Source organism: Hemibagrus wyckioides, linkage group LG07 (assembly GCF_019097595.1).
Source record: "Hemibagrus wyckioides isolate EC202008001 linkage group LG07, SWU_Hwy_1.0, whole genome shotgun sequence".
Taxonomy (NCBI): domain Eukaryota; kingdom Metazoa; phylum Chordata; class Actinopteri; order Siluriformes; family Bagridae; genus Hemibagrus; species Hemibagrus wyckioides.
Window position 1 is genome coordinate 13,169,884 of NC_080716.1, and position 24,696 is coordinate 13,194,579.

The window sequence follows — 24,696 nt, forward strand, 5'->3', positions numbered from 1 at the left end:
TCAAATGGTTTACAAAGAAAAAATAAAACTTTTTCCAAGAAGAAAATCCATGATCCTTGAAAATCCACAAGGTTGACTATTCAGTAGGTCTGGATGACATCACTGATTTTCTTTCTGATTTAATATCAAAACTTGTGTCCTTATACTTTGAAAAGATTTCTTGTGTATAAAAAGCAAACACATTTTCAGTGAGAATTTGCAGACAAGTGGATATGTGATAAATATGTCATTTAAGGGTTTATTCAGAGTAGTAACTCGTATTATACCATGATGCAAAGTGTGAAAGCTTACACAGCACTGGTAAAACGTATATCATGATCATGTGACATCTTTATCCGTCTATATTGTGATACAACAATCAGACTAACAAAAGCACCCTTTGCTTGTAATTCAGCACTCGGTCTTATTAGGTAAGAGTCTACAAAATTCAAACATCTATATTGCCAATCTTTTTCCACTCTCCCTTGCAAAACAGCTCCTGATCTATCCATTTTCAAGGCGATCTCATGTGCACTGACTGCTTCAAGTCATTCCACAGGTGTTCAACAGAGTTTAGATCAAGGCTCTGACTTTAGCAGATCCAAATCTTCCATCTTATTCTTCGGAAGCTGCTCCATTGTTGATGTATCCTTGAGTTGCGTTGAGTTGTTATGCTGGAATGGTGAAATTTTTCTTCATAGTCAGCTGTCCAAAAGAAGCCTGCAGGTTTTGTGCCAAAAAGAGATCCACGATTCACTCGAACTTGACTAGAGCTGCAGTCCCAGCTGAAAAGAAGCATAACACAGTGCTACCACCAGCATGCTTCACTATGAGGAATAAAATCTCTTGTTTTCAAATATCTATCAGAATTACGGCTCAAATAGTTGGTGTCATCACACCATAACACATTTTTACACATTTGAGTGATTTAGGCAAGCTTTTATTCCAGGCTTCAAACAAAAATGCTTTTTTACCTTAATTTAGCATTACACACCAACTTCAGAGCACTTGGTATGTCTTTCTCTGAGGTCTGAACATTGCCTTTTGTTGTACTTCTTGGTTTTGTGGATATATTTCTAAATATTGTTTATGTATACATTTGAAAGGATCATTTTTTTTTTCTTGATTGTCTTCTGTATGACTTTACTTGTGGTATTGTTTTGTTTCAGCTTGAATAAACCTTCCTTATAGATGATCTACTTTGTTAATTACTGTGCCTTCACAGTCCCTCTGGATACGAGCATCTTTTACTTAATGTAAATAATCATCAGTTTCCTGTTATATGAATGCTAAATTGTCAAACTAAAGGAAAGCGTTGTCGAAAAACAGTCTCTGTGTTTTAGATCAAGGCAGTTGCAGTGGCTCTACAAATCAGATGTAATCAGAAAATGGAAAACTTTGTAAATGCTGGCAGTGATTTTCAAAAGAGTGTTAAAAAAATACAAATGATTGTCATCATCAACATCATCATCGACTACATCTGCGGAATATGAGGCTAATTATGAATAATCAAGTCCAGTGCATTGTGGGAAACATAATTTGGACTAGCTTGAGGTGTCAATTATATGAATGGACCCACTGGCATTGGTTCAGTCATAGATAATAGAGTCTAATGGTTTGTGTGTGTGTGTGTGTGTGTGTGTATGTGTGTGTGTGTGTGTGCGTGTGTGTTTGCATGTGTGTGTGTGTTTGCTTGTTTATTTGTTGCTGTTTTCTAAGATGTGAGGAAATTTTAGCATAGGACAAATTGACTAAACTGATAAACTGGCTAAACACTGATATAGATATTACAGCTAAATAAAACGAAACTACATTTGTCTGTCAAACCAGGAGCTACATGGACTTAATAGGTAAAGGTATTGGAATAGGTAAAGGATATATTTACCTTATTCAACGACACACTTACTAAAGCACCTCACAAGAGCGTGGGATGAGGCTCAGAGTTCTCTGTGAGTATGACTTTATTTGCAGCCGGGCATTGAGCCAGCAAACCCGTCTTGCCTCTCTGACTCTCACCTTAGCTAACCTCAGTCCAGGCAAGGCTGTGTGAAGCTGTGCCTGTCCTCCCCCTGCATGCTCACATGCTAAAGCAATCACCATCAATCCCAATCGCTCCTCTACCCCACCGCTCGGCTCCCTAGCAGAGCCCCAGAGGCCCAAACACTGCCACTCGGCTAGAGAGAAAAGCTTGAGCAGAGCCTGGAAAGTGCCTGGAGTATTACAGAGAGAAAATTATTCAGGATGCTAATCTCAGTGCTTTAGAAATGCATAATTATCTTTGTGAAGACTCATACAATTACTACTATTCATATTGCTAATCAATAATGAATTAATAGGCTTTTGCATGTAGCTTTCATGAGCTGTAAGTACAGATACCGGTGCAAACCGCTGCTCAAATCACTGGATTTTGCTTCTTGGTACTGTATAGCTTTTATTTTGTTGTTCATACAGCAAGATAGTCACATTTTCAAACACTTGGCCATGTTTGGAACACACTTTAAGCTCCCTTACATTGTGTCTCCTTTCCTTGCATAAAAAAACCCCTAAAAGATGAAGTGTTCATCGAATGTTTATTCTCTTTCCTTTTCTCTCCCTGTGGCTGCTCTGGGTTTTGGTCTGCTGCCCAACACAATATTATACGATAAATAATGGCCGACAGAGCGAGTGGCGCAAAATGGAGAGCAGTGATGGACACTGCTTACAGGAAATGACCTTAAAAGCTCGCTGCTGGCCAACAGCAAATGTTTCACACCAAAATATTCATGCTGAGAATTTGTTGTAGAGCTAATATGGATTAGTTATTTGAGCTGTTAAGTGAACACTGCACTATATTAAATGTATCAGTCAAATCTGCTGTATGCTGGATCGCTGGATCGGATCATTGAGGGAAGAGCAGTTAAACACACGGGATAAAAAAAAAAAGGTGTTTTTAATGTCTGGTATGTGAATGAGACCTGATATCGAATATTAATGTCAGACTTTTGACGCCTACATTTTATCCTCTAATGTTCCTGGAATGTTCTTATGGATTTAACATCTATAGAGGGATAATAACTAGTCCATGCTCCTTAAGTTGATATACAAAACTCTGAGATATAGAATGAAAAAGAAAAAGGCAATGTGGAATAATGTAAGATTTTTTTGCTTTAGAGAAAAGAGTAAAGAATTAGGATGTCTGGGTTTGGAGCTATATAAATTCCTGATCGCTGTGCTTTGGCTATGACCCATGACTACCTCAGAAATGTACATTATTACTAGAAATTCCCTCATAATCAACATGAACTTATTTCACATCATTTTTCGAAAAAGCCATATGTTTTTCTGCTGCATTTAATCGATCTCATGCGTCTCCACCTTGGAGAAATTCATCCCCCTCCTGTGTCAGGGCACACAATGCCTTCACTGTACTGCTGCTCGCTCTCCCCTCCGGCTCCGGCTGCAGATGGTGAAAGGGCTAGAGGAACATGCATACTGAGATTATGGCGGCATGAGAAAGTAGCATCGTAACAGTATCCATCATTATGATACACCTCTCGAGGCCAGTGTTTTCACATCCATAAAAACTTCTCCGAGTGCTCCTCAGCGTAGAAGCAACAGGGAGAAAGGTCTTTCTTTTTCTTTCTTTCTTTCTTTCTTTTTTTTTTAAAATTCGAAACGAGTTGTTGTGTACTTCATGTGGAATATAAAGCTGGTACTGTTGTGATTATAGCAGTTGTCATGGGGTCAGAGGTTTGTCTGTGTAATTGGAAGTGCATGTGTAATGGAGCTCGGTGGTAGATGCACTGCATTATGCCAGGAGTGGGGTCTTAATTAAAACTTCTACAGTCCAAGACCACCTCCTTTGTGTATATAAAGGATTATACTACTTATATAAGTATTCTGTGTGTGTGTGTGTGTGTGTGTGTGTGTGTGTGTGTGTGTATAAAAATGCAGCTTATCCTCCCCCCAAAAAGGTAAAAGATTTCCTTTTAGCTACAGGAGGTTAAGCTCAGGGTGAGCTTATAGGTGTATGCATAGCTTAATTAATAATGATGGAAGGTCCTCACATACAAACATGTGCATGTGCACGCCTCACTAAATGTCTTTTTCTTGCATGCGAATCTGTTCGTTTGAGTGCTTTTGTCCCATCAGTGTCCTGAACCTATAATTCATCTGATCCTACTTTAATAGTTTGAAGAATTACTTTATCGTTTACAGAAAATGGGCGATTTGCAGTAAAGTTAATGATGGCCATTCTTTATGCCTAACTGAAGCCCCTCACCCTGGATAGAAAGTTCTGGAAGTGATTTGCAGATATCTCCACAATGACTGCTGATTAGGACAAAATAAAGCTATGTACGTATGTGGTGAGCTCATCTAAATCAAAGCGAATTTCCTGCTAAACGCCTTTTTCTTCTGTTAAGCTCCTAAATCACTTGAACCTATAAGGAACATTTATGGCTTTTACAACGTGTTGGCATGGTATCAACTTATAATACTGCTTAGAACATATATAAATGGTGTACATCCTTATTGCCTTTGCCCTACTTACAAAGTGTTCAACCACAAGCATTAAACATTTTGAGGCCACCTGTGAAAGCTTTACTATGGCTGATTCTTTTTTTTTAATTTATTTATTCTGAATTTAAAATGGGGGTAATAATCATTTCATAACTTGACTGCTTTGCATGTTTGAAACCAGATGCATGACTTTTTGTTAAATGCATATCTAAAGCTTCCTGGGAATCGGTTTTGGTTTAAAGGCTCTCAAGCAGTTGAGTTGACAAACATCAATTGAAATGGGGCAGGTGCGGAAAGAGGCAAAGACTTGATTTATTTTTGTATGTGTGGGAGCGTGGTAGGGGGTTGGTGGGTTGTAGGGCAGGGAGGGAGGAGGGGGGTGCTTAAAATTACACTCACAGCCCTAAATCCTCTTCCCCAAGCATAGCATAAACAGGCTTAGACTGGGCAGGGATGGATGCCAGGCCTCTCCCCCCCTTGGCTTTTGTGTTTTAATTAACCTGTGCTGGGCCTGCTCGTGCTAAATGTGCTTCAGTTGATAAGGTGCCTTGGTTGATTGATTCATTGGGCGCACGTGCTTCCAATTTACATAGCATTAATGCTAAAGTTAGCTTCAGTTTTTAGGCATCGATGTTTGTAGGAGTTTAGTCAAGAAGCAGCACAATACACCTCTATGTACATGTTCATACTACCACTGCATTGAAGTGAAGTACGATCTGACGGCATGATCGATTGCTTTCATCTTCATCTCAAGCTGCCCATGTGAGTGACGGGTTTAATTGTAAGTCTCTCGTCCTTCATTCTGGACATTAGTGTCTTCTGTCCCCCTCTTCTGCCTGGCATTGACTAAGCCTGGCCACCTCCCAGCAGGCCACTCAACGTCTCCATTAGCCAGTACCATGGCAATGGTGTGATTAAAATGGGCGCCGCTGGCACACCCAGATGGGCCATTGTTCCATATGTGTTCCACCTGCGCCCAGCGAAGACAGCGCCAACCACACCACCAGCACGGCTTCTGATTGGATGTTGCCTCAGCAACCTTGAAGCTGGATGATATGCAGAGCGGAGTTTAAACCCCCCAACATGGGGCTGTTTTTTTGCTTTTTCACACTACTTTTTTTTCTTTCTTTTTTTTACCATTAAAGATTTGGCACAGGACACAAAGTAAATGAATCACCATTAATAATAATTTGCATATGGTGCCTGGTGGAAGCATGCAGTGATGTTGGCTGCAGGTGAGAAAAGCTCAGCGTTATCAAAGCTAATGCAGGATACCTGGCAAAAAGGAAGCATTAGCATGAAGCCATTAGTGGAAAAGGGAAACAAAAAAAATAAATTCATGAAAGCCCCTACAAACATCCACACAATGTGGTAAAGCACAGTGTCAAATAAATGGAAGTTTTTCACATCAGGTTGTAATCAAGTCACCGCTATTCCACTCTTTATAACTTTAGTGGCAGTGATTAGGTGAAGGCGCATTGCCCCATGCTTGCTGTTCTTTATCTTCTTACTAAACCCATCAGTTTCTTTCCTCCTGTGGTTTGCTTTTTTTTATGATTCCACTTCTTTTTCAGGGTATCTGGTTTTTTTTCCTAATTCCTTGCGGCACTGGAGGGCGATGCGTAGAGGCTGTGTTCAGCACGCCTGCAGGTTTTAATAACAATATGGCTGCCATCCAGCAGCAGCAAGCTCAGGGATTGGTTGAGCCTGCGGTTGAGGGGGAGGAGGAAGGGGATCGAGCGTGATTCAGCTGGAATCAGACTCCCCTCACCTGCATCCGAGTGGAGAAAAGCCATTAAAGCTGCCTCGGGCTGAGAGGAAATGGGAAAACAGCCCAATCGTTTTATTCTTCTCGGTTTATTTTTTACGTTTTGGAGAATTAATGTTTGAAGTTTCATATTTTGCCAGGATCTCTCTGGCCTGTATTGACAGCATGTTCATAACACTAGAGCAGAGATTAGAAGAGAGACACTTGAGAGGGATACATGCATGAGGATATGAGTAAATTTTATTCAAGCATATTGGACATTCATATAGAAATTTCAAGGAAATGACACAATTCATCTGTCTCCGATATACACTGCTATCCCTTAGAGGCAGTGATATTTATTATGGCTCACCACAGAACACACAGTGAATAGTCCGATCTCAGTCATAATGCTGACAAAGAGCATTCAGACACACTTCTATTTGATTAGTCAGTGCCCCTGGTTCCCATTTACATTCCCAACTCTGGCACAGGAAGGCCCTCAAGGCAATGTGTGGGCAGCTCTTGTGCAGCATAGGATGATGACTTTACGGTACGATGTATGCAAGGCAGCGCTTGCCAAATCACCTTGATTACTCTGTGGACTGGCATTGCACACTCTATTGGTTGGGCATCGAGTCAAGCAATTATTGCACATGTGTTGGAACAATTAATCTCTTTTGTTGCTAAGGCTTGTTCCAGCGAGAAGTGTTTTCAGGACTGAGATTGTTGCTGTCACACCATATTTTTGTGTCTTTGCCGTCATGATTTTCATCTTTTTTAAGGACTAGTGTTCGGTCTCGCATCATCACTGGCTATATGGATGGTTTTTGTTTACAAAAAGGTAGCAAACAGAACCTCTGTGGAAAACTAGAATGATTAGGTTTCCAAACTGAGTGTATTTTTGTTTTTAAAGAGCTTACTGATGGAAACATTTCAATCAGGACAGCAATTGTGGTTAATTCATTGTTTGCGTTCTGGCTCTTAAGGATAGCATGCGCCATACTTACATAGTTAAATGCATTTGAATTCATTTCCAAAAGTCATGACCGGGAATTTTCTCATGAAAAATATGCAGTATTCTTTTTCTGAGGTTTTTGTTTTAAATGCCGTGAGTACTACAGAGTAACAGTTCTCACAGTTTAGTGCCTGGTCTCTTTTCTCGTGTTGTGCATAATGGCAATAATGAGATTATTCTTACAAATCATGACGTTTACCCTGAAAAACCTTTCTTGGCAAGAATATAAAGACAGAGCACGGAAAACTTATCAGCTATTCCCTAACTCTGGCACTGTTTTCATTATTAAAATGTGCCTTAAGACAGAGAGCATCTATGAGATTTGAAATAAAGCCAGCCATTCATTAATGATAAATATGCACCGCTATTGACCTCTCGATACTGTTCAAACACAAAGCCTCTTGTGAAAATACACTAAATCAAATGCCCCAATACACACAGAACGAACGACGGGCCTTTACTAAGACGCATCAAGCAGTCAAAACATCCTTATGAAAACATAACCATCAGCTTCAAAGGCTCAACTCCCTCTTGGAAGGATTGAAGTGATGATAAAAGATAAAGCCTTAAGCCTTCCCTGTATATCAACTCAGCCTTTGATTCAGCCCGAGTGCCGACTTTGCGGGGGGGGTGAGGGTGGGACCACGGGTCACTGGGACTGTGCGAGGACGCTAATGCTGGTCGTCTGGATTCTCCTGAGCGGATGTGACCTTTTAGGAGCTGCTTGAAAATGCAGAGCTGCTGACCTGCAGTGGAATTAGTGCATCCCTGTGGCCGCAGACAGCTGGACCTCGCCTGGGTGCTGCCGCACAAAAGCCCCGAGCTGAATAGAGCTGCTAATCTGCCTGTGAGCTGCAGGCGAAGGGGCACAGCCTCACCCTGGGGGCCTCATTTGGCCCCTGATCAGATGGATGAAGGGTCGGCAGGGGCCCACGATGCCACAGTGCCCCACGTACCCTTGCCCTCTTGGCAGATGCTACTTCACCCTTCAGGGATTGAGTTTCTCAGGGGGGAGGCATCAGTGTGGCAGAGAAGCTTGGGATGGAGTCAGTATGCTTGAATAGCTATACCTCTAGGGGTGTTTGGGTGCCGGTGAAGGCTTAAAAAGTACATTCCAAGGGGTAGTTGCATGCACACAGCGTGCACAGCTTACATACCACGCAGAGGCAGAGAGAGACGAGCCTCAATCCTTACTCAGTTTTCTGCTGCTCTAAAGCACTGTGGATTATCAGTTTCTCTTTTACATTTATAAATAGTCTTACTTTGTGATTGGTTGATGATTTATAATCTTACTATCTGGATGAAGAGGATCTGCTTACAGATTTCTGTGAAGCTGCTTTGTGTATTATTAAAAGTGATAGACAAATAAAACTGAAGTGAGTTGAACTGAACCTTGGGTGGGAAAAAAATTCTGTTTTATAGAAAGGCAATGATTAATATTAATTATCTGAAGGGCAGAGGTATCTATTTATTGTTAATTATGCCCCTTGGTATCTTAATCCAGCCTCTGATTCCTTTACTGCATAGTTTTCCGATATCTTGTTGATGTTTTATTTTGGTATAATTAATATATCCATTGTGTATATTTTATAAACACTTTGGCTTGTATCCCGAAAGATGTTTATGGAAAAGTTTCAATGGAAAAACTTAAGATGACACGGATCATTTATTAAAAACCAGTAGATCTCACATCTTTGCAAGTGCATTACTGGCAAGTAATACACTGGAACTTTTTCAAATGTTTGCCTTTATTTATATAAAGCAGGCTTCTTTTAATTACATACTTTATAAAGACTTTATAAAATCTTGTCTTTGGAGCTAAAAGGTTAAAAATGCTTGTTTCACTGGTACACATTTTAGAGAAAGATGTTTACAGAACTGTGAAAGAATTTGAAGGAATATTATCAAGAAAATAGGAGCTGTTATAAACATAATAATAAAATAATAAAAATATATAAAGCATTTCCAACATTCAATAATCTTCTAAATAGTAATAGGGATGAATGTGTAAAATGTCTCGAATGCTAGTCACCTAGAAACTAATAATAAAAAGAAGGAAAGAAAGAAAGAAAGAAAGAAAGAAAGAAAGAAAGAAAGAAAGAAATATTGTTTTGGAAAAATGTGCCTTATAGACTGGTTTATAATGTTTACAAAGAAAAAATATATATAACATAATGCCACATAAATTGATATTTATATCGGCTTAAGGATACAGGATTTTTAGGGATATGACATGATGAGACTGTACTTAGTCTTCCAGGTTAATGTGCTAGCCGCAAATGGATTAAAACAAACAAACAAACAATTACTACTGAACTATTACTACAATTTAAGAGAGACCATGTTTTTCCACGAATCTGACCACAATCAGATTTGCTATAAACAGTCCAGACTGTGTAAGGTGACTTAATAATCACTTATATTTAAACTCCAATTACAGCTTAATCAGTTTGTTTGTTTTTTTCCCTCAAACACTGCATTGCTGTAACAGAAGAATATCACAGTGAGTGCATTCAGCCAGTCAGCATTACTAAAGGACACAGACAGGCATTAGAAGAAGGATCCTGGCATCTATCAAGCCACAACCCAAGCTAACACCTGGCTCTTATATGCACTGATTAGCAATCACTCCAGCCCTCGTCGTCTGCACTACAAATACTCACAACTGAGATCCCACACCATTAACAACTTACTAATCAAGATGTTTTCAAAACCCTAGAGATGCATAGCATCTATAATGTAAGTAGTTTGCTCTTCTGGTTAATTTGAGTCAATTTCTGCACTAAGCCCGGTTCAAACAAACATCTCCAGGATTTAAAGTGCTGTGCTAATTTTGATGCTGCAATCTGCGGTATATATCTCAGGTTGCCTTTTTATTTAATGCTGTCAGTGATGAGTTACATGTTTAGCATAATATGTGAGCGGATATGGAAAAGGAGCGCTGACTCTGATTGTATTGTGCATTGGTGAAAAAAATCAAAGCAGTTATGATTTCCTGAAGGTGAAGGTTTTCCTGTTTTCCGGTTTATCACGATCTTTCACGATCTTTCGTCTATCACGAAGCATTTGATCAAACAGCCAAGCCTTAGAAGAAACAATATAAAGCTATTGGCATACATCCAAGCAAGGCAGAATCATGACTTTTTCTTTTGGAAAGTTGCAGGAAAATTACATTAGATGTGATGATTTTGTCCTCATACCTAAAAAAGTCAAATCCAAATGTGAATCCTATGTGAAATTGGGTCGTCTCAAACATTGCTGCTGCATATAACTCCTTATTTATTCATTGTAACCTGCTTTCTGTGAATGAGAAGCTCCTGTCCTGGATCTGAGGTTCCACAACTGTGGCCTCGGCCCTTTTTCCGAGGAGGGTCACGTATACTGTACACATGCCAAGGGATTAGGGGATGAAAGAATGCCACTGACTGTGAAATTGCCTGATTTTTATCAGGGTGCAGAAAGAGGAACAGCTGTGCATAATTTCTGGTTCTTAATCCGGAGGATGATGACGATGATGATGTTATAGGTGTGTGTGTGTGTGTGCACTTGCATATTGCTGGACGTTTACCAAAACCCAATCCAAATATCCATGTTTGCCTTTTTATCCCTTTTTGTGTCCATTCAAAACAGTAGATTTTCCAGCAGGCTTCTGGATAGTTTCATTATGAAATCCAAAAAAAATTTTTTTTTAAACGTCACATGGAGAGATGAGCTGAAATAACGGCTCGGTGCTGAGTACGAGCCTCAGCTGCACTGGATCTTTATCAGTTTGCGGTTTTATGACAGCATTGTTGATGCATCTGCATTCTAATCCTGCCCTCTGCTCTGTCGCAGATAAAGCTCTATACTTCAGGGAAGCCTTAATCTTTCATGAAGGGTTTATCAACTCCGTCCCAGCTTGAGAAAAGTAAGAACTCCTGTGGCATCTTTCCATAGCAGACTAATGGACAAGCAGTTTCATTAATTAGACTCATTTCACTAACATACATCAAGTGAGTTGATTTTGGCAAGAGACAACTGTCATATTGTAAATGTCCTTAGATCTGGAACCATGTACAAGGAGGATTCTGATACAGCCTGTTCCCTCTCATGAAGCTGTAGAATATACGATGAAGGTGAAGAAGGAAAGTGAAGCCGCCTCCAGCCTAGGATCATGAAGCTCGGCTCCTTCCCAGAGCAGCAGGTGACGGGCAAAACCCGCTCCTCAAATGCCACTGGGGCTGCTGGAGCCGGATCATCTCCAAAGGCAAAACTGCTGCTTCCAAACACGGCACGAGTGTGGGGGCTTTAATACATATTATTCACAAAGAGCATGACTGATCATGCAAACGTGTCCAGCTGCTTGGGTTTGGCAAACAGAACAAGTTAGCAGCATACCGTGCATCGCAGAGCCACTTTAGCTCTCCCAAATCCCTTGACACCACCATAACAGGCAAGACCTCACTTGCGCGCCATCGTATGTTTTTCTTTTTGAGACGTTTGTTTGTGTCCTCACATGCAGTTAGTGATCCGTATGGCACTTGAGGAGTCTGCTGGGGGGAAAAGGGACGTGCAAGAGCCTTGTTTGTCTATCAAAGGAAGTGAATTAATAACGACAGGCCCTGTTTTATCATCAGCATGTCTGGTAAGATAGCACCCCCTTGTGGAGATTTTATATAAGAAGGCACTTGGAGGTGCATCTGACAAGGAGTGTACATAAAGAAAAAAAAATAGAAAGAGAATTTAGGGACTTTTCCATTTCAAAACTGCTGTAATGTTCATGTTACATAATGCGAATCTTAGCACAGTAAAACAGTAGATGTAAAAAAAGAAACGAGAAGATTCCTGAGAATGTGAGATGAGTGTGTGTGTGTGTGTGTGTGTGTTCTGATTCCTTTCAGATGATATCACAGTTCCACATTGGATGCTTCCGGTGTGCCTCCTGTTAGAGCAGCTAGAAACTTAAAACGTCTTCATATATCTGAAACCAAATGTAAAAAAAACCCAATTTGCATCCTTATAAAAACTTATAAAATGCCATGATGTTAAAGTTATATATATGTATGTAGCTTGTACATTAGTCAGAGTACTACATTAAACGTGTACGGTTCCTTGACACTATTTATTTACATAGAAAGTTGCTTGTCATGTACCTTTATAGCTTTACACAGTATATAAATTTCATATCTATTATGGTGCTTTGAATAATAATTTAATAGGTACAGTGTAAGATAATAAGATACATGTTAAATGTACAGCAAAAATAGTTTAATAGTTTAGAATTTATTTCTGGTTCATTTAATTAATTTAAATTTATTTAATAATTTTTTTTATTTAAATTTAATTTAATAATTAATAATAATAAAAATTTTCTCCTTCTTTAATTAAAAAAATAGTCTAAACACAGCCTTGCAAAGTACTTACTTTTTTATCGCTTATCTGCTTTCCGAAAGAAATTTGACTGAAAAAACAAACAAAAAAAGAAAAAAAAGAAAAACCACGGACATGAGTTATTTTTTATTCCTGGACATATTAATTAGGTGAGCATTGTGAACAACAATTACGATGTGGACGAGAGCCAAGGAACATCTGCAGGGTGATTAATAAAAGGTAGATGAAAACGTTTCATTTCCAAAACTCACATGCTGTCCTTTGACTGGTTTGCTGTAGAAATTCCCCTCTGCTTGCTGGCTTCCTCTTCGGCATTCTTTTGCAGTTGCGGCTGACCAGAGTGAAAATATTTATTAGTCTGACAGTAAAAGGTTCACTGAATCCTGCACAGTTGTTTACTCATTGCTGTTGTACCGCTCATTAAAATGTATACTCCCAAAACCACACAGCTATTAAAAAGGCGGATTACACTGACATGCACTGACAAATGGCACCTCGAAGAGTGTGCTTGAAATTGAGCTACTTTCTTCTACTCAACCTCCTCACACTACATAAAGATTCTGGCCTTGTGTGTATGATCCTGTGCTTGTTAACTGCTCCTGTGAGAGCCAAACCTTACAGATACCTTATGAAGGAGGCTTGTTTGCAAGATAAAATAATAATAATCTCCTAAGAAGATGTTCACAGCTTTGAAATGTTGTAAAAGCAGCAGTGAGGCACTTACGTGGCATGTGATGAACGATGTTGATTTTATCTGTTGGATAAAGAAGAAGCTAGTTCATTTGTCTGCATCATGGCTTTGGCAAACTGTAATGATTTTTTTTTTGCTGTTTTCTGTTTTGTTTTAAACCGATCAAGGTCAGTTTCTCTTCCCTGTTTTCATTATTTCCTCTGTACTGGTCGTATTGAAGACTCTGCAATTTGGAAGAGATTCAGGATTGTGCACCATGACGAACACAAGCAACAGTTTGTCTTTTGATGTCGTTCCAATCAGAGTTTATCACTCGGAACCCACTTTCTGTAAATGTATTCAAAGAAACCCTTGAGGAAGTGTGTATCTAGCATAATAATGCTATATAACATGATTATTTCTGATGCTTGATAAACCACATGTTTAGGAATACTTCACCATTTTCTACTCCATTTACTGCATCAGTATCTATCTATCTATCTATCTATCTATCTATCTATCTATCTATCTATCTATCTATCTATCTATCTATCTATCTATCTATCTATCTATCTATCTATCTATCTATCGTGTCCCATGATGAACACAAGCAACAGTTTGTCTTTCCTCCAATCAGAGTTTATCACTCAGAACCCCTTCCTGTTAATGTATTCCAAAGGAACCCTTGAGGAAATGTGCATCTAGCGTAACAATGCTATATAACATGATTATTTAAGATGCTTTCTAACCAAATGTTTTGGAATACTTTAGCGTTTTCTGCTCTGCATCAGTATCTTACTTACTATTACCTTGGAAAAGAATTTCAACATTTCCCTGTACTGAAGAAGCAACATAAAAAGTTTACACTTCTGAATAAGGTTTACACTTCTGAATTCATAACTGCACCGGTTACACTCCAATGACAAGGGTTTTAGGATTACACTTTCAAACAAGACTGAAGAAATACAATTCATTGACTGAATAAAAAAAAAATTCAAGCATATCATGTATGCTACAGGTACAGTATATTACAAGAAGTTTAAAACCCAGCAATATATGTACTGACCATAGACGCTGTCATCATCCTCTCTGTTATTCATGATGCTTGCCCGCAACTGCCGTAGTTTTTCCTACAACACAAAGGATTTTATACAGAGCTTCATTACACTTACCATAATTTGAAGGTCATCCAGTTAGAGCAGAGCAGTGTGTTATGATAGTTTGAGCAGTTACGAAAACAGTGTACAGTGTGAATGCAGTGCTGGACATTAAGATTCATTTAACAAATAGATTCATTTCATTATTGCTCATCTAGCTGCCTAGAGTCTCCATACTATACACTAACAAAATCTCTTTCTACTGGCATATTGTTCAAGAGAAGCCTTGTGTCCAGATCTTTGGTTCAGATCAAGTGGAAATTTTAGGGATGAACGAGCCAGAAGTCACATGTGAGAAAAATGTGAACTGTATTATAGTCTCAACCAAAAAAACAAAACAAAAAAAATGTACGCTGTAGAAGAAGTGAACACTACATAGTGAAAAATAACAGAAATGGGTGAGCCTCCTTTGACTAACATTTTATAGTCAAGTACTATTGCACTGGTTCAGCTTGCAAAGTCTGTTCATTTTGCCTTCTTTGCTTGCAAACCTTCCCTACTCACCTGATTTACTGCAGTAATGTGGAATGTTTATGTTGTATACTGTATGGGCTCCTAATATGGCCATAGCAGTAGGGATATGTTTTATTGGTGCTGCAGTGCACTATGAATTCTGCTGAATGTAATGTTGATCTGTTCTCACTTTGTGTTTATTTTATGTCTGCAGCCACTCAGAGTCCCTACTGGAAGCGTCCCATCTGGATATTATCTGCTGACAATAATATAAGTGATACTGATATCAGTCTGGTTTAATGAGCATTTCGTCACAGCGAGTCCTGGTCCCACTACAGCACAGTGATTAGACAAAGCAAGAAAAATGTTCAACAATGTAGTACACCGTTATAAACACTGAAAGGTCAGAGAAGAGCTTAAATGGAGGAATTTTGCTATCAAGTACAGAATTAATACGGCACCCACTGCTTTTTGGGTCTAGTGCAAATGTTTGGCTGTTCATTAAGAATTAGGGGAACATCATGTCCCTTTTTGTTCATCAGACAACTTTTATTAAACAATATTGCTTAAACTGTAAATATGGTGGCCTGGGAAAAGCCTTCACACGTTGAATTTCTTCATAAATGTTATGTAGATAACATTTTTCAAAATTTGATTACATTTTTTAATCTTATATAATAACTTGCTAAAAATAATATTTATGAAGAAAACTGTAAGGCACAGTGGCTTAGAGATTAGCACATGTTCTCCCTGTGCTTTAGGGGTTTCACCTGAGTACTCTGGTTTCCTCCGGCAGTCAAAAGACATACACTGTAAGCTGATTGCCATCTTTACATTGTCTTTGGTGTGTTAGTATGTGTGTGATTGAGCTCTGAAATGGATTGGCACCCCATCAAGGTTATCCCCTGCCTTGTGCCCCAAATCTCACTCCAGGTTCCCTTTAACCCTTTGTAGGAAAAGCTCAGGTTTTCCTGAACTGAAACATGCTTCTCTCCTGCATGTATCCCAAACCCCCAGTCTGTTTCCCAGACTACCATGTATATATATATATATATATATATATATATATATATATATATATATATATATATATATATATATATATATATATATATAAAGCTATTAATTATATTTATTTATAATTTATTTTGCTTTTTTAAATTTAATTATTTTCTATCTATCTATCTATCTATCTATCTATCTATCTATCTATCTATCTATCTATCTATCTCTTCTTCTTCTTATTATTATTATTATCATTATTATTATTATCATTATTTGCATAACTGAGAATCTAATATTGCTAGTCACCTGTTGGATGCCATCTAATCCTTTCTGAACCCTCTGCCAGTCACTGAATCTCTCCAAGGCCTCGTCCACGCTGAGTGATCCTTTCTTCACCTGCTCCTGCAGTTTAATGAGCTCATCCAGTCCCGGTGCTGGACCCGGGATAAAGGTGTCGTATGTGCATGAGTCTTGACCGCTGGCTGCACCCAGCAGTTACCATTACACAACAGAGTTAAAGAGAGAGCAGCTACACAGTGACATTCAAATTCTTGTGAAAAATCATGATAAAAAATTAAAAATAAATAAATAAATAAAATAGTGAGAGGACACATGGTAAAACATTTGTAATGGTTAGACCTATCAGTTTTAAACCTTAATAAGGACTATTGATAAAAACAGCTTTGTGTAATGTATTAGATCTTACTTTGCTTAGCAGGAAGAGAGTAGAGAGTTTCAGTATCTCCCTGGGACATTTTCTTCTGGAAAACTAGGATGAAATCAAAGACAGGCAGCAATAATCACTGGCCTGCTTTTCTCATTGGAGCAGCATGAGATTGTCTTCAACAGTAAGATTGCTTCTAATCCACTAGGTGGCATCACATAACAAAAAAGATGCTGTTTGCACAAGAAACATGACCCTGAAAAATTCCCTAAAGTGAGCAGGCTTATTACTAAGCAGAATTAGTATTACAAAAATAACATATTCTGATTGAGATTATTATCATAATAACATAAGTAGACTGGAAGCAGGCTCTTGCTGAAACAGAAGATAAAAACAGATGAGATCATTGAAAGAATGAAAATTGAATTAAAGTGAAGGATACACTTGGTGATACTATTGATTGATTGTAAGGGCTTTTAAATGAAAGGCTGCTGGTGCGCTCGGTTATCTCAGTGCCACACAGTGCCAGTCTCCTGTGAGGAATTCTCTTCTACCATTTTGTCATTTGCACCATCTTGTGAGTTGCCGGCACTGTGAGGATACAGTCACTCTTTTATTAATACATCCTGAATGGCAGTCATGACCAGATTACCTGAATAGCACATAGCAGCATAATAGACTAGACTCTCAGAAAAAAAATTACTACACTATATTTTTTTCTCATCATGGCATTTTTGTTACTTTAGTCAGTAGTCATACTGTTCTACCACCAATCTGCATTCATATATACAGTTTTATATTTTTCACATAGATGTTCTTCCCTTTCCTACCTGTATATTTAATTCTACCTTTAGTATACTTTTTTTTTAAAAATCTATTCTTAGTGTATTTTTATTTTTTGCATGTTGTTATTCTTTAGTACTCTTTTTTCCATTCTGATAGATAGATAGAGCTTCCAGCAGTATCCACAAGCACAGGAAATAAGGTAATAAATAAAATAAGATAGGAATATAACAAAAAAATACTAAATACCTGAATTTAATGGTACAGACATATAACAAAAAATACATCAAATAACAAAATATAACAAAAAAAACCTAAAAAGGAATATGAGATAAGTAATGTGCAAAAAAACCCCATCATACTATGTATTGTTGTGTATATGATGAATAAAATTTGAGATTAAGGACCACTCTTGTACCTTTAATTCACTTTTAAAGTCATATTTTAAAGGCTAAAAGTAGAGACGTAATGTGGTACCTTCACACACTAGAGGTACAGAAGATGTGCCCTCAAGGGAAAGAAACACTTTAGTACCCTTTTATCGCAGAAGGTAATGCAGCAGCTTTATGGCTTTAACAATAGCAGCAACTGAAGCACGAGCAGATGAACTCTAGTCCCTCCCTGTTCAGCTCTATAAACACTGAGTGGGTCTAGAAATCTGATCAGCATGTGGGCGAGAGAGATCGCAATGTTAAAGTGGATGGAAAAGTCCCCCCCCAATCCCTTAAACCTCCCCATTTCATGTTGTGGGATTGGAGGGGTGGAAAACGTGTAATGCATGATGTCGGCTCTACTTGGCCCCTTTGAGCTGTTCTGATTGGTTGCAGATGCATGAAGTAGTAACCTCGCTCTCCTTACTTCTCTCCCGTCTCTTTGGGAGTGAACATGAGTTGGTGTGTTTTTATATTCAGCAACTGGTCTATTCTCTTGCCGAAGTCCCGTGGCGCTAATAACACTCTGGTCGTATTGGCACCGTCCTTTAAGCCTGCTGAGGATTTGCTGATCAGCACAACAAGGTCTTATTAAACAGGATAAAAGCTATTCTCCTGGGATCAACTTGTGCACTAAATTAATGCAAGTATAATGCTTAACATTGTCTGATGAGGAGTAATTCATCATAACACATATTGGGCCCAGTGGAGAAGCTGACACACACACACACACATTTTGTTTTGCTCCTTGCCTTATATCATTTATCCTCACAATAATGCTGTTCTGAGCTCAGCATCACCCTGGACTAAAACTTAACAGAGAGCATATGCAGGAGAAATTTGACCCTAAAACAGTAGCAGCACACCCACTAAGACTTTTTATCCAGAAATGCTGGCCAAAGGGAGCAGTCTGCTGCGTGCTATCAGCTGTATGAGCTTAGATTTTCCTTAAAAAAAAAGGCAGTCTGGTTATTTGAATTACAAAACAGCTCTTTCTGTTACGTTGTTTCTGAGGGAACCCGAAGCAGTGGTCTGGTGGTAAAGACACAGCGATGGTAAAGATGGATTTCAGAAATATCCACCCGAGTCCAAATTGTCTCCGTCCATCGTCCCTGTTTAATGAATAGTTTCATTTCCCGCCATCATTCGGTGTGAACACGATGACGCCGGGTTGAACTGTGTCAATAGAAAAGCAATCATTCTAGCTGAGCCTAACTCGCTGCTCATTTCTGGATGGCACAATAAAAAGGGGTAAAAGCAGATGATAATCTTTTCATCTCCGATGAAAGGAAAGAAATGTTTCATAGTGAAACTGGAGAAATGAGCACGAGAGCGTGAGGGAGAGCGAGAGCAGGATTTGTTGAACAACAGCCATGGCATTGCTCATGTTTTCATCCTCCCTTCTGTATTAATATATGAAAAATGAGGTTTTCACAAAACAGCTCTAGAAACACACGCTAGCTACCATCTGTTTCCTACAAAACAGCATCTGATATCACTGCAACGTATCTCACTGCACGAGCCCAATAACTGACACACTGGTGTACACACTCAGCCACTTTCCTGTACTATTAACTGTTAAAAACAATTAATGACTCATTAATTCCACTTCCTGTTACCTATCTATACAGCAATACTTTAGCTTAAAAATGATCCTATGTGACAATTCCTTGAATCTGTGGAAATGAATCTATAAAATAGTGAAATGTTACTGTTACTCCTCACCATTACACTTCAGCAATTCAGAGGAGAGTTTGGTTGCACAGTTCAAACAAGGGTCTTGTTCTCATGATAAAGTAGTAGGAGGCTCAGCCTCTCTCTCTCTCTCTCTCTGTCTTTTACTCTCTCACTCTTTCTGTCACTCTTTCTCTCTCTCTCTGTAGCGCTGTCTCTCTCTCTCTCAATCTATTTCTCTCTCAATCTATTACTCTCTCTCTCTCTGCTCCCCCTCTCTCTATGCCCCCCTCTCTTTATGTCTCTCTCTCTCTCTCTCTCTCTCTCTCTCCGTCTATCTATCTATTTCTCTCTCTCTCTCTCTCCGTCTATCTATCTATTTCTCTCTCTCTGTCTATCTATTTCTCTCTCTCTCTCTGTCTATCTATCTATTTCTCTCTCTCTCTCTCTGTCTCTCTCTCTCTCTTTATCTCCCTCCTTATCTCTCTGTTCCCCCTCTCTCTATGCCCCCCCTCTCTTTATGTCTCTCTCTCTGCTCCCCCTCTCTCTATGCCCCCCCTCTCTTTATCTCTCTCTCTCTCTCTCTCCCGCTCACGCAGTGTTGCCCCTCTCTCAATGCCCCCCCTCTCTTTATGTCTCTCTCTCTGCTCCCCCTCTCTCTATGCCCCCTCTCTCTTTATCTCTCTCTCTCTCTCTCTCTCTCTTTCTGTCCCCCCTCTTTTCTCTCTCTCTCTTTGTTCTTTGTCTCTCTCTCTCTCTATCTCTCTCCCAGTCTATCTATTTCTCTCTCTCTCTGTCTATCTATCTATTTCTCTCTCTCTGTCTCTTTTTCTGTCCCCCCCTCTTTTCTCTCTCTCTCTTTGTCTCTCTCTCTCTCTCTCTCTCTCTCTCTCTCTCTCCCAGTCTATCTATCTATTTCTCTCTGTCTCTCTCTCTCTCTCTCTCTCTCTCTCTCTCACTCTCTGTCTATCTATCTATTTCTCTCTCTCTCTCTATGTCTCTCTCTCTCTCTTTATCTCCCTCTTTATCTCTCTCTCTCTCTCTGTCTATCTATCTATTTCTCTCTCTCTCTCTATGTCTCTCTCTCTCTCTCTTTATCTCCCTCTTTATCCCCCCTCCCCTCCCCCCGGCTTACAGGCTACAGATCAGGAGAGTCTAAATGATTTATTAAGCTCTAACAATACAAGTCAGTTGGCACCTTCAACTTGTTGAATTATTAATGCAGCTGAAATTGAACATTTAAGAACTTGCTGCCTGTGATGAACGATGCAAATTTGGGCCTCGCTTTCCCCTGTCGTCGGTTTATAGGAGCACAGACAGGAAAGAAAAAAAATATTAAGTATTTATAAACATTACTGATTCGCCTGCCTAATAGAACAACAGAGCCTGCTTTAATGAGAAAGGACTGTGTTGTACTGAAAAAAAGTACAATAATACCAATAATACCTCTAAGTACCCTAGTATGTTTGTTTTTTGATGCAGTCTCTATGAAAGCTCCCTTCAATATAAGAACTCAGCAGAATGTAGGTTTAATTGATTAGGGTGATATTCCTACCCTGAGCGATGAAAGACACGTTCTCCTCCTTGCTGGGGAGACTCTCAGGTCGAGGAGCAGGTGCAGGAGGGCGGTTGGCCATCACTGTTGAGCTTCCAGAGGTCAAGATAGTGTCATATTCTTCATCATTCACTTCAAGTGTATAGGGATCATCATCGTTTTTCGCCTGCACATTAGCTTCTCCGGCTCCCCCTGTGTGAGGCTGATCACGGCTCTCAGCAACCCGCAGATTCACTGCAGGGTCAAAACACCACACATCGATTCGGTGTAATAATTCCTGCATGCTTTATTGTACAGAAGTATAGAGTAAGCAGTTATTTCAGTGTGTCGTGACTTACCAGTACTGCCCATCAACTCGTATACACTGTTGTCCTCAGTCGTTTCATCATTGCTGCTCTTGGCCTATACAAACACAGTCAGTTAGCTTAAAGGAAATATTAACCCTTAAAACCTAGCCCTTGATATGTTTGGAAATATTTGTATTGTGCTTAGGCAATTCTGCTGCAAATTTGTTGTATTTCTATTAATTTATTTGTTCATTTTCTCTACCACTTAATCCAACACAGGGTCAGAAGGAACCTGGAGTCTATCCAGGGGCACAAGGAATGGGGCAACCCACTGCATGCCACATTCACAAACTCACTCAATCAGAATACAGTGCATGTCTTTGGACTGGGGAGGAAACCAGAGTACTCAGAGTAAACCCTGAAGTACAGGAAGAACATGCACACACAAGGTGGTGGTGAGAATCAAATCCCCTAGCTAGCAGTTTCAACATTACAAGCATTTTTTTTTTTTGACAGTGGCAAAAATGAACTTATGCACACTGCGACTTTATCATTTCTGACATTTTTACATCCTTTGGCTTAAGATGTGTGTATAAGATTTAAAAAAAAAAAAAAAAAAGACCAAGAAAAGAGAAAAATCTGTTCTTTTAGTAAGGAGATATAAAACCAACCGCTAACAGATCTGAGCCTGCCAGCGATGTGGTCTGAAACAGAGCAGAAAGTGTCTAATTCATCAATCACAGCTTGCAAACGTAGTCCATTCAAACATGTAATTCAAGCTGTTCAAACATGTAATTTAGGCATAATTCAGAGCCAAAGATTTGATTCTATACTCGCCAAGTGTTACAACTGCGTTAATCCTGAATACTGCGATTAAAGGAGAGATATTTAAAATGAAGTGTGACTATTATTCAAGGCTCTCCTTTTTTTTTTTTTCTTCTATATCTCAAGGTCCTGTCAGTTTTGCCAACCTCGCTGAATTAATTCGTGAAGCACACCAGTAATGTGCAAAGCAAGGCCCCAGTCACTGTGGAAACAGCAGACAACTCAATTTGCCTCAAAGCAGATTATGTCTCAGTTGTTCAACACAGTGAGGGATGAACAATGAGACTATTCATACCACTCATACACACAGTGACCACAGCTAGAGAAAATTCATTCGGCTAGAAAACAGCGGAAGAAAAAGTGCGTGGATGAATTGATGAGTGGGGACCATTGAAAGTACGCACTTTACCACGGCGCATGTTTCAGCCTGCAGCTCCCATTCTCTGCACGCTGTTCCTTAGCAACCTCCTCCATTCACTCTGAATAATAGCCCACACTCTTCCCCTTTAGTATTGATAATGCACATTAGCATTCTGTGATATGAATATATTCATTAGAGTAGAAAGCGAGGATTAACAGATATACAAGACAAGCTAATTACGCATCACAAGTCGAGGGAGATGTGAACGATGGCGACTTTGATGTCAGCCGTGAGTGGAACAACAGGTTTTCCACAAGTGCTTCCCTAATGAATAATTGAAGTATTTTTCTCCCGTAAAAAAACTAAAAACAATGACGTGCCAACAGAATGACAGATGTTTAAGAACTGCGGGGGACATTTAGGGTCAATTCATTTCACCATGACTACATTTTCAAGCCTTAGCCATTATTAATTATATGTTTGTAGCTTTACGTTTGCTTCTGATTTGATTATATGAAAATCCCTAAGGAATACCTCTGACAAACACATTTGCACCTACTGTAGGTGTGGGTTAAATATCAGCGTTTAATATCTGATATGTCTGTAGATATGCCACTTGTTTGTTTGTTTTTATTTGTTTATTAATTAATTAATTTATTTTTTGACAAATGCCTGCAAAGAGTTACATCACATATTATTCATTATTTTTATATATTTTTTTTATTACATACAAAGTAATGGATGCTAATTACGTGCTTAAATGAAATAGCAAAAATTTAAGATACAGCATTAAATCAACACAGACACACTGATGCACACATGCGACCTTGCTTTTCCGTATTGAACCGGAACACTTCCGAGCAATTTGTGACATCAGAATAAACAAAAAGCAGCACTACACCCTCTTTGAACCATGTCGCGTTATAATAATATTTGTTCCTCACGCCCGTGTGTACATTGCCTATTTATTTTCCTACTGTAATAAATCAAGAAAACACCAGCTGAGGCACATATGAGCATCTATAGGCTATAACATATTTTGGAATGCTGCTATTAAGCATGTGGATTTCGTGAGGGATTAAATGGAGTGGAACAAATGTCATTTCTCAGCTACTGTGTTGCACACCATATAGAGACGCTCACCACTGAGCAAATGCATTTTGATGTTTAATATGCACTGTGATTAATTAGCATGGAAAAAAAGAGACAAATGCAATATGACGGTTCAGTGAGAGTTCATGTATTGAGCGTGTTGTTTTGGACACAGTCTTTGGGAACAATGGGACTTTATACCACAAAGAAGCTTCTACTCAGAACGAGCTGTTAGTTCAGGATGCATTTGCATACCATACGCTAGCTGAAAGAGCTCAGTGTTCCACTTCAACGTGGCAGACGTTAGAATTCAAATTTCAAGCAAATCTCTGAGCCACACCAGGGCTGCGTTGATGAATTCCTACTCTATGAACATTTGTACTAACCCAGTTGTGAAAAAGCTTGACAAATAGTTCACTGCTCCAAGGGTATTAGCAAGCATGTCAAACACGCATCATTGCTCACAGTTTACACTGTCAAGTCTGAACTACATCTGTATCAGGGTTTTTTTTATTTTTTGTTTGTTTGTTTAACCAGTCTACCCATATAAAATAGCATGACTGGAAACCATTCACTCTTAGTAATGCTGCTCAGGTAAATACTTTTTAATGGAGATTTTGCAGATACACGTTTAGCAAAACTAAATCTTAGTGTAAGATTTCCTCCGAAAGCATTTTTTTTCTTTAGAATAGAATCTGTTGCTGTTAAATCAGTTCAAAGAGCTTTCACTGGCACTGATGCAAGCCATCATTAGGCTGATAAATCCAAACAAACCCATCACCGAGAGAGAAAAAAAACATTAGCTGTGGGAAAATCAACTATTTGGTACGTTCTTAAAAAGATAGAACGCATAGGTGAGTCCAAAAACCCCACAGAAAAACAAAAACAATGACAGAAGAATTTTTTTTGCCTGGTAGGCATATCTTTGTCAAAGTCAACAATCAAGAAAAATCTTGATCAGAGTCAATACAGAGGGTTTAAGATGGAAAATGCAAAATGCAACTCAAAAACAGGAAAACCAGCTTAGAAGTTGAAAAAAGAAGACAGCATCATGAACAGATAAGACAAAGAACTCATACCAGAATAATGGAAAGACAAGAGTATAGTCAAGGGAAGGAAATGCTC

The 24,696-nt window shown here is 39.0% G+C and overlaps 1 protein-coding gene across 1 annotated transcript in view; it reads right to left on the minus strand.

The window, feature by feature from the left end:
* Positions 1-6,503: 6,503 nt before the first annotated feature.
* LOC131355482 (B-cell scaffold protein with ankyrin repeats-like) overlaps positions 6,504-24,696 on the minus strand; it is a 49,235-nt gene continuing 31,042 nt past the window's right edge. The window contains exons 8-16 of the mRNA XM_058393791.1: positions 21,345-21,408; positions 21,007-21,240; positions 16,606-16,668; positions 16,206-16,381; positions 14,351-14,414; positions 13,339-13,368; positions 12,866-12,945; positions 12,648-12,684; positions 6,504-12,204 (exon numbers count right to left, since the gene is read on the minus strand). Of these exons, the coding sequence (XP_058249774.1) occupies positions 12,652-12,684; positions 12,866-12,945; positions 13,339-13,368; positions 14,351-14,414; positions 16,206-16,381; positions 16,606-16,668; positions 21,007-21,240; positions 21,345-21,408 (744 nt within the window). The 3' untranslated portion in view covers positions 6,504-12,204; positions 12,648-12,651. The remainder of the gene's footprint in view (positions 12,205-12,647; positions 12,685-12,865; positions 12,946-13,338; positions 13,369-14,350; positions 14,415-16,205; positions 16,382-16,605; positions 16,669-21,006; positions 21,241-21,344; positions 21,409-24,696) is intronic.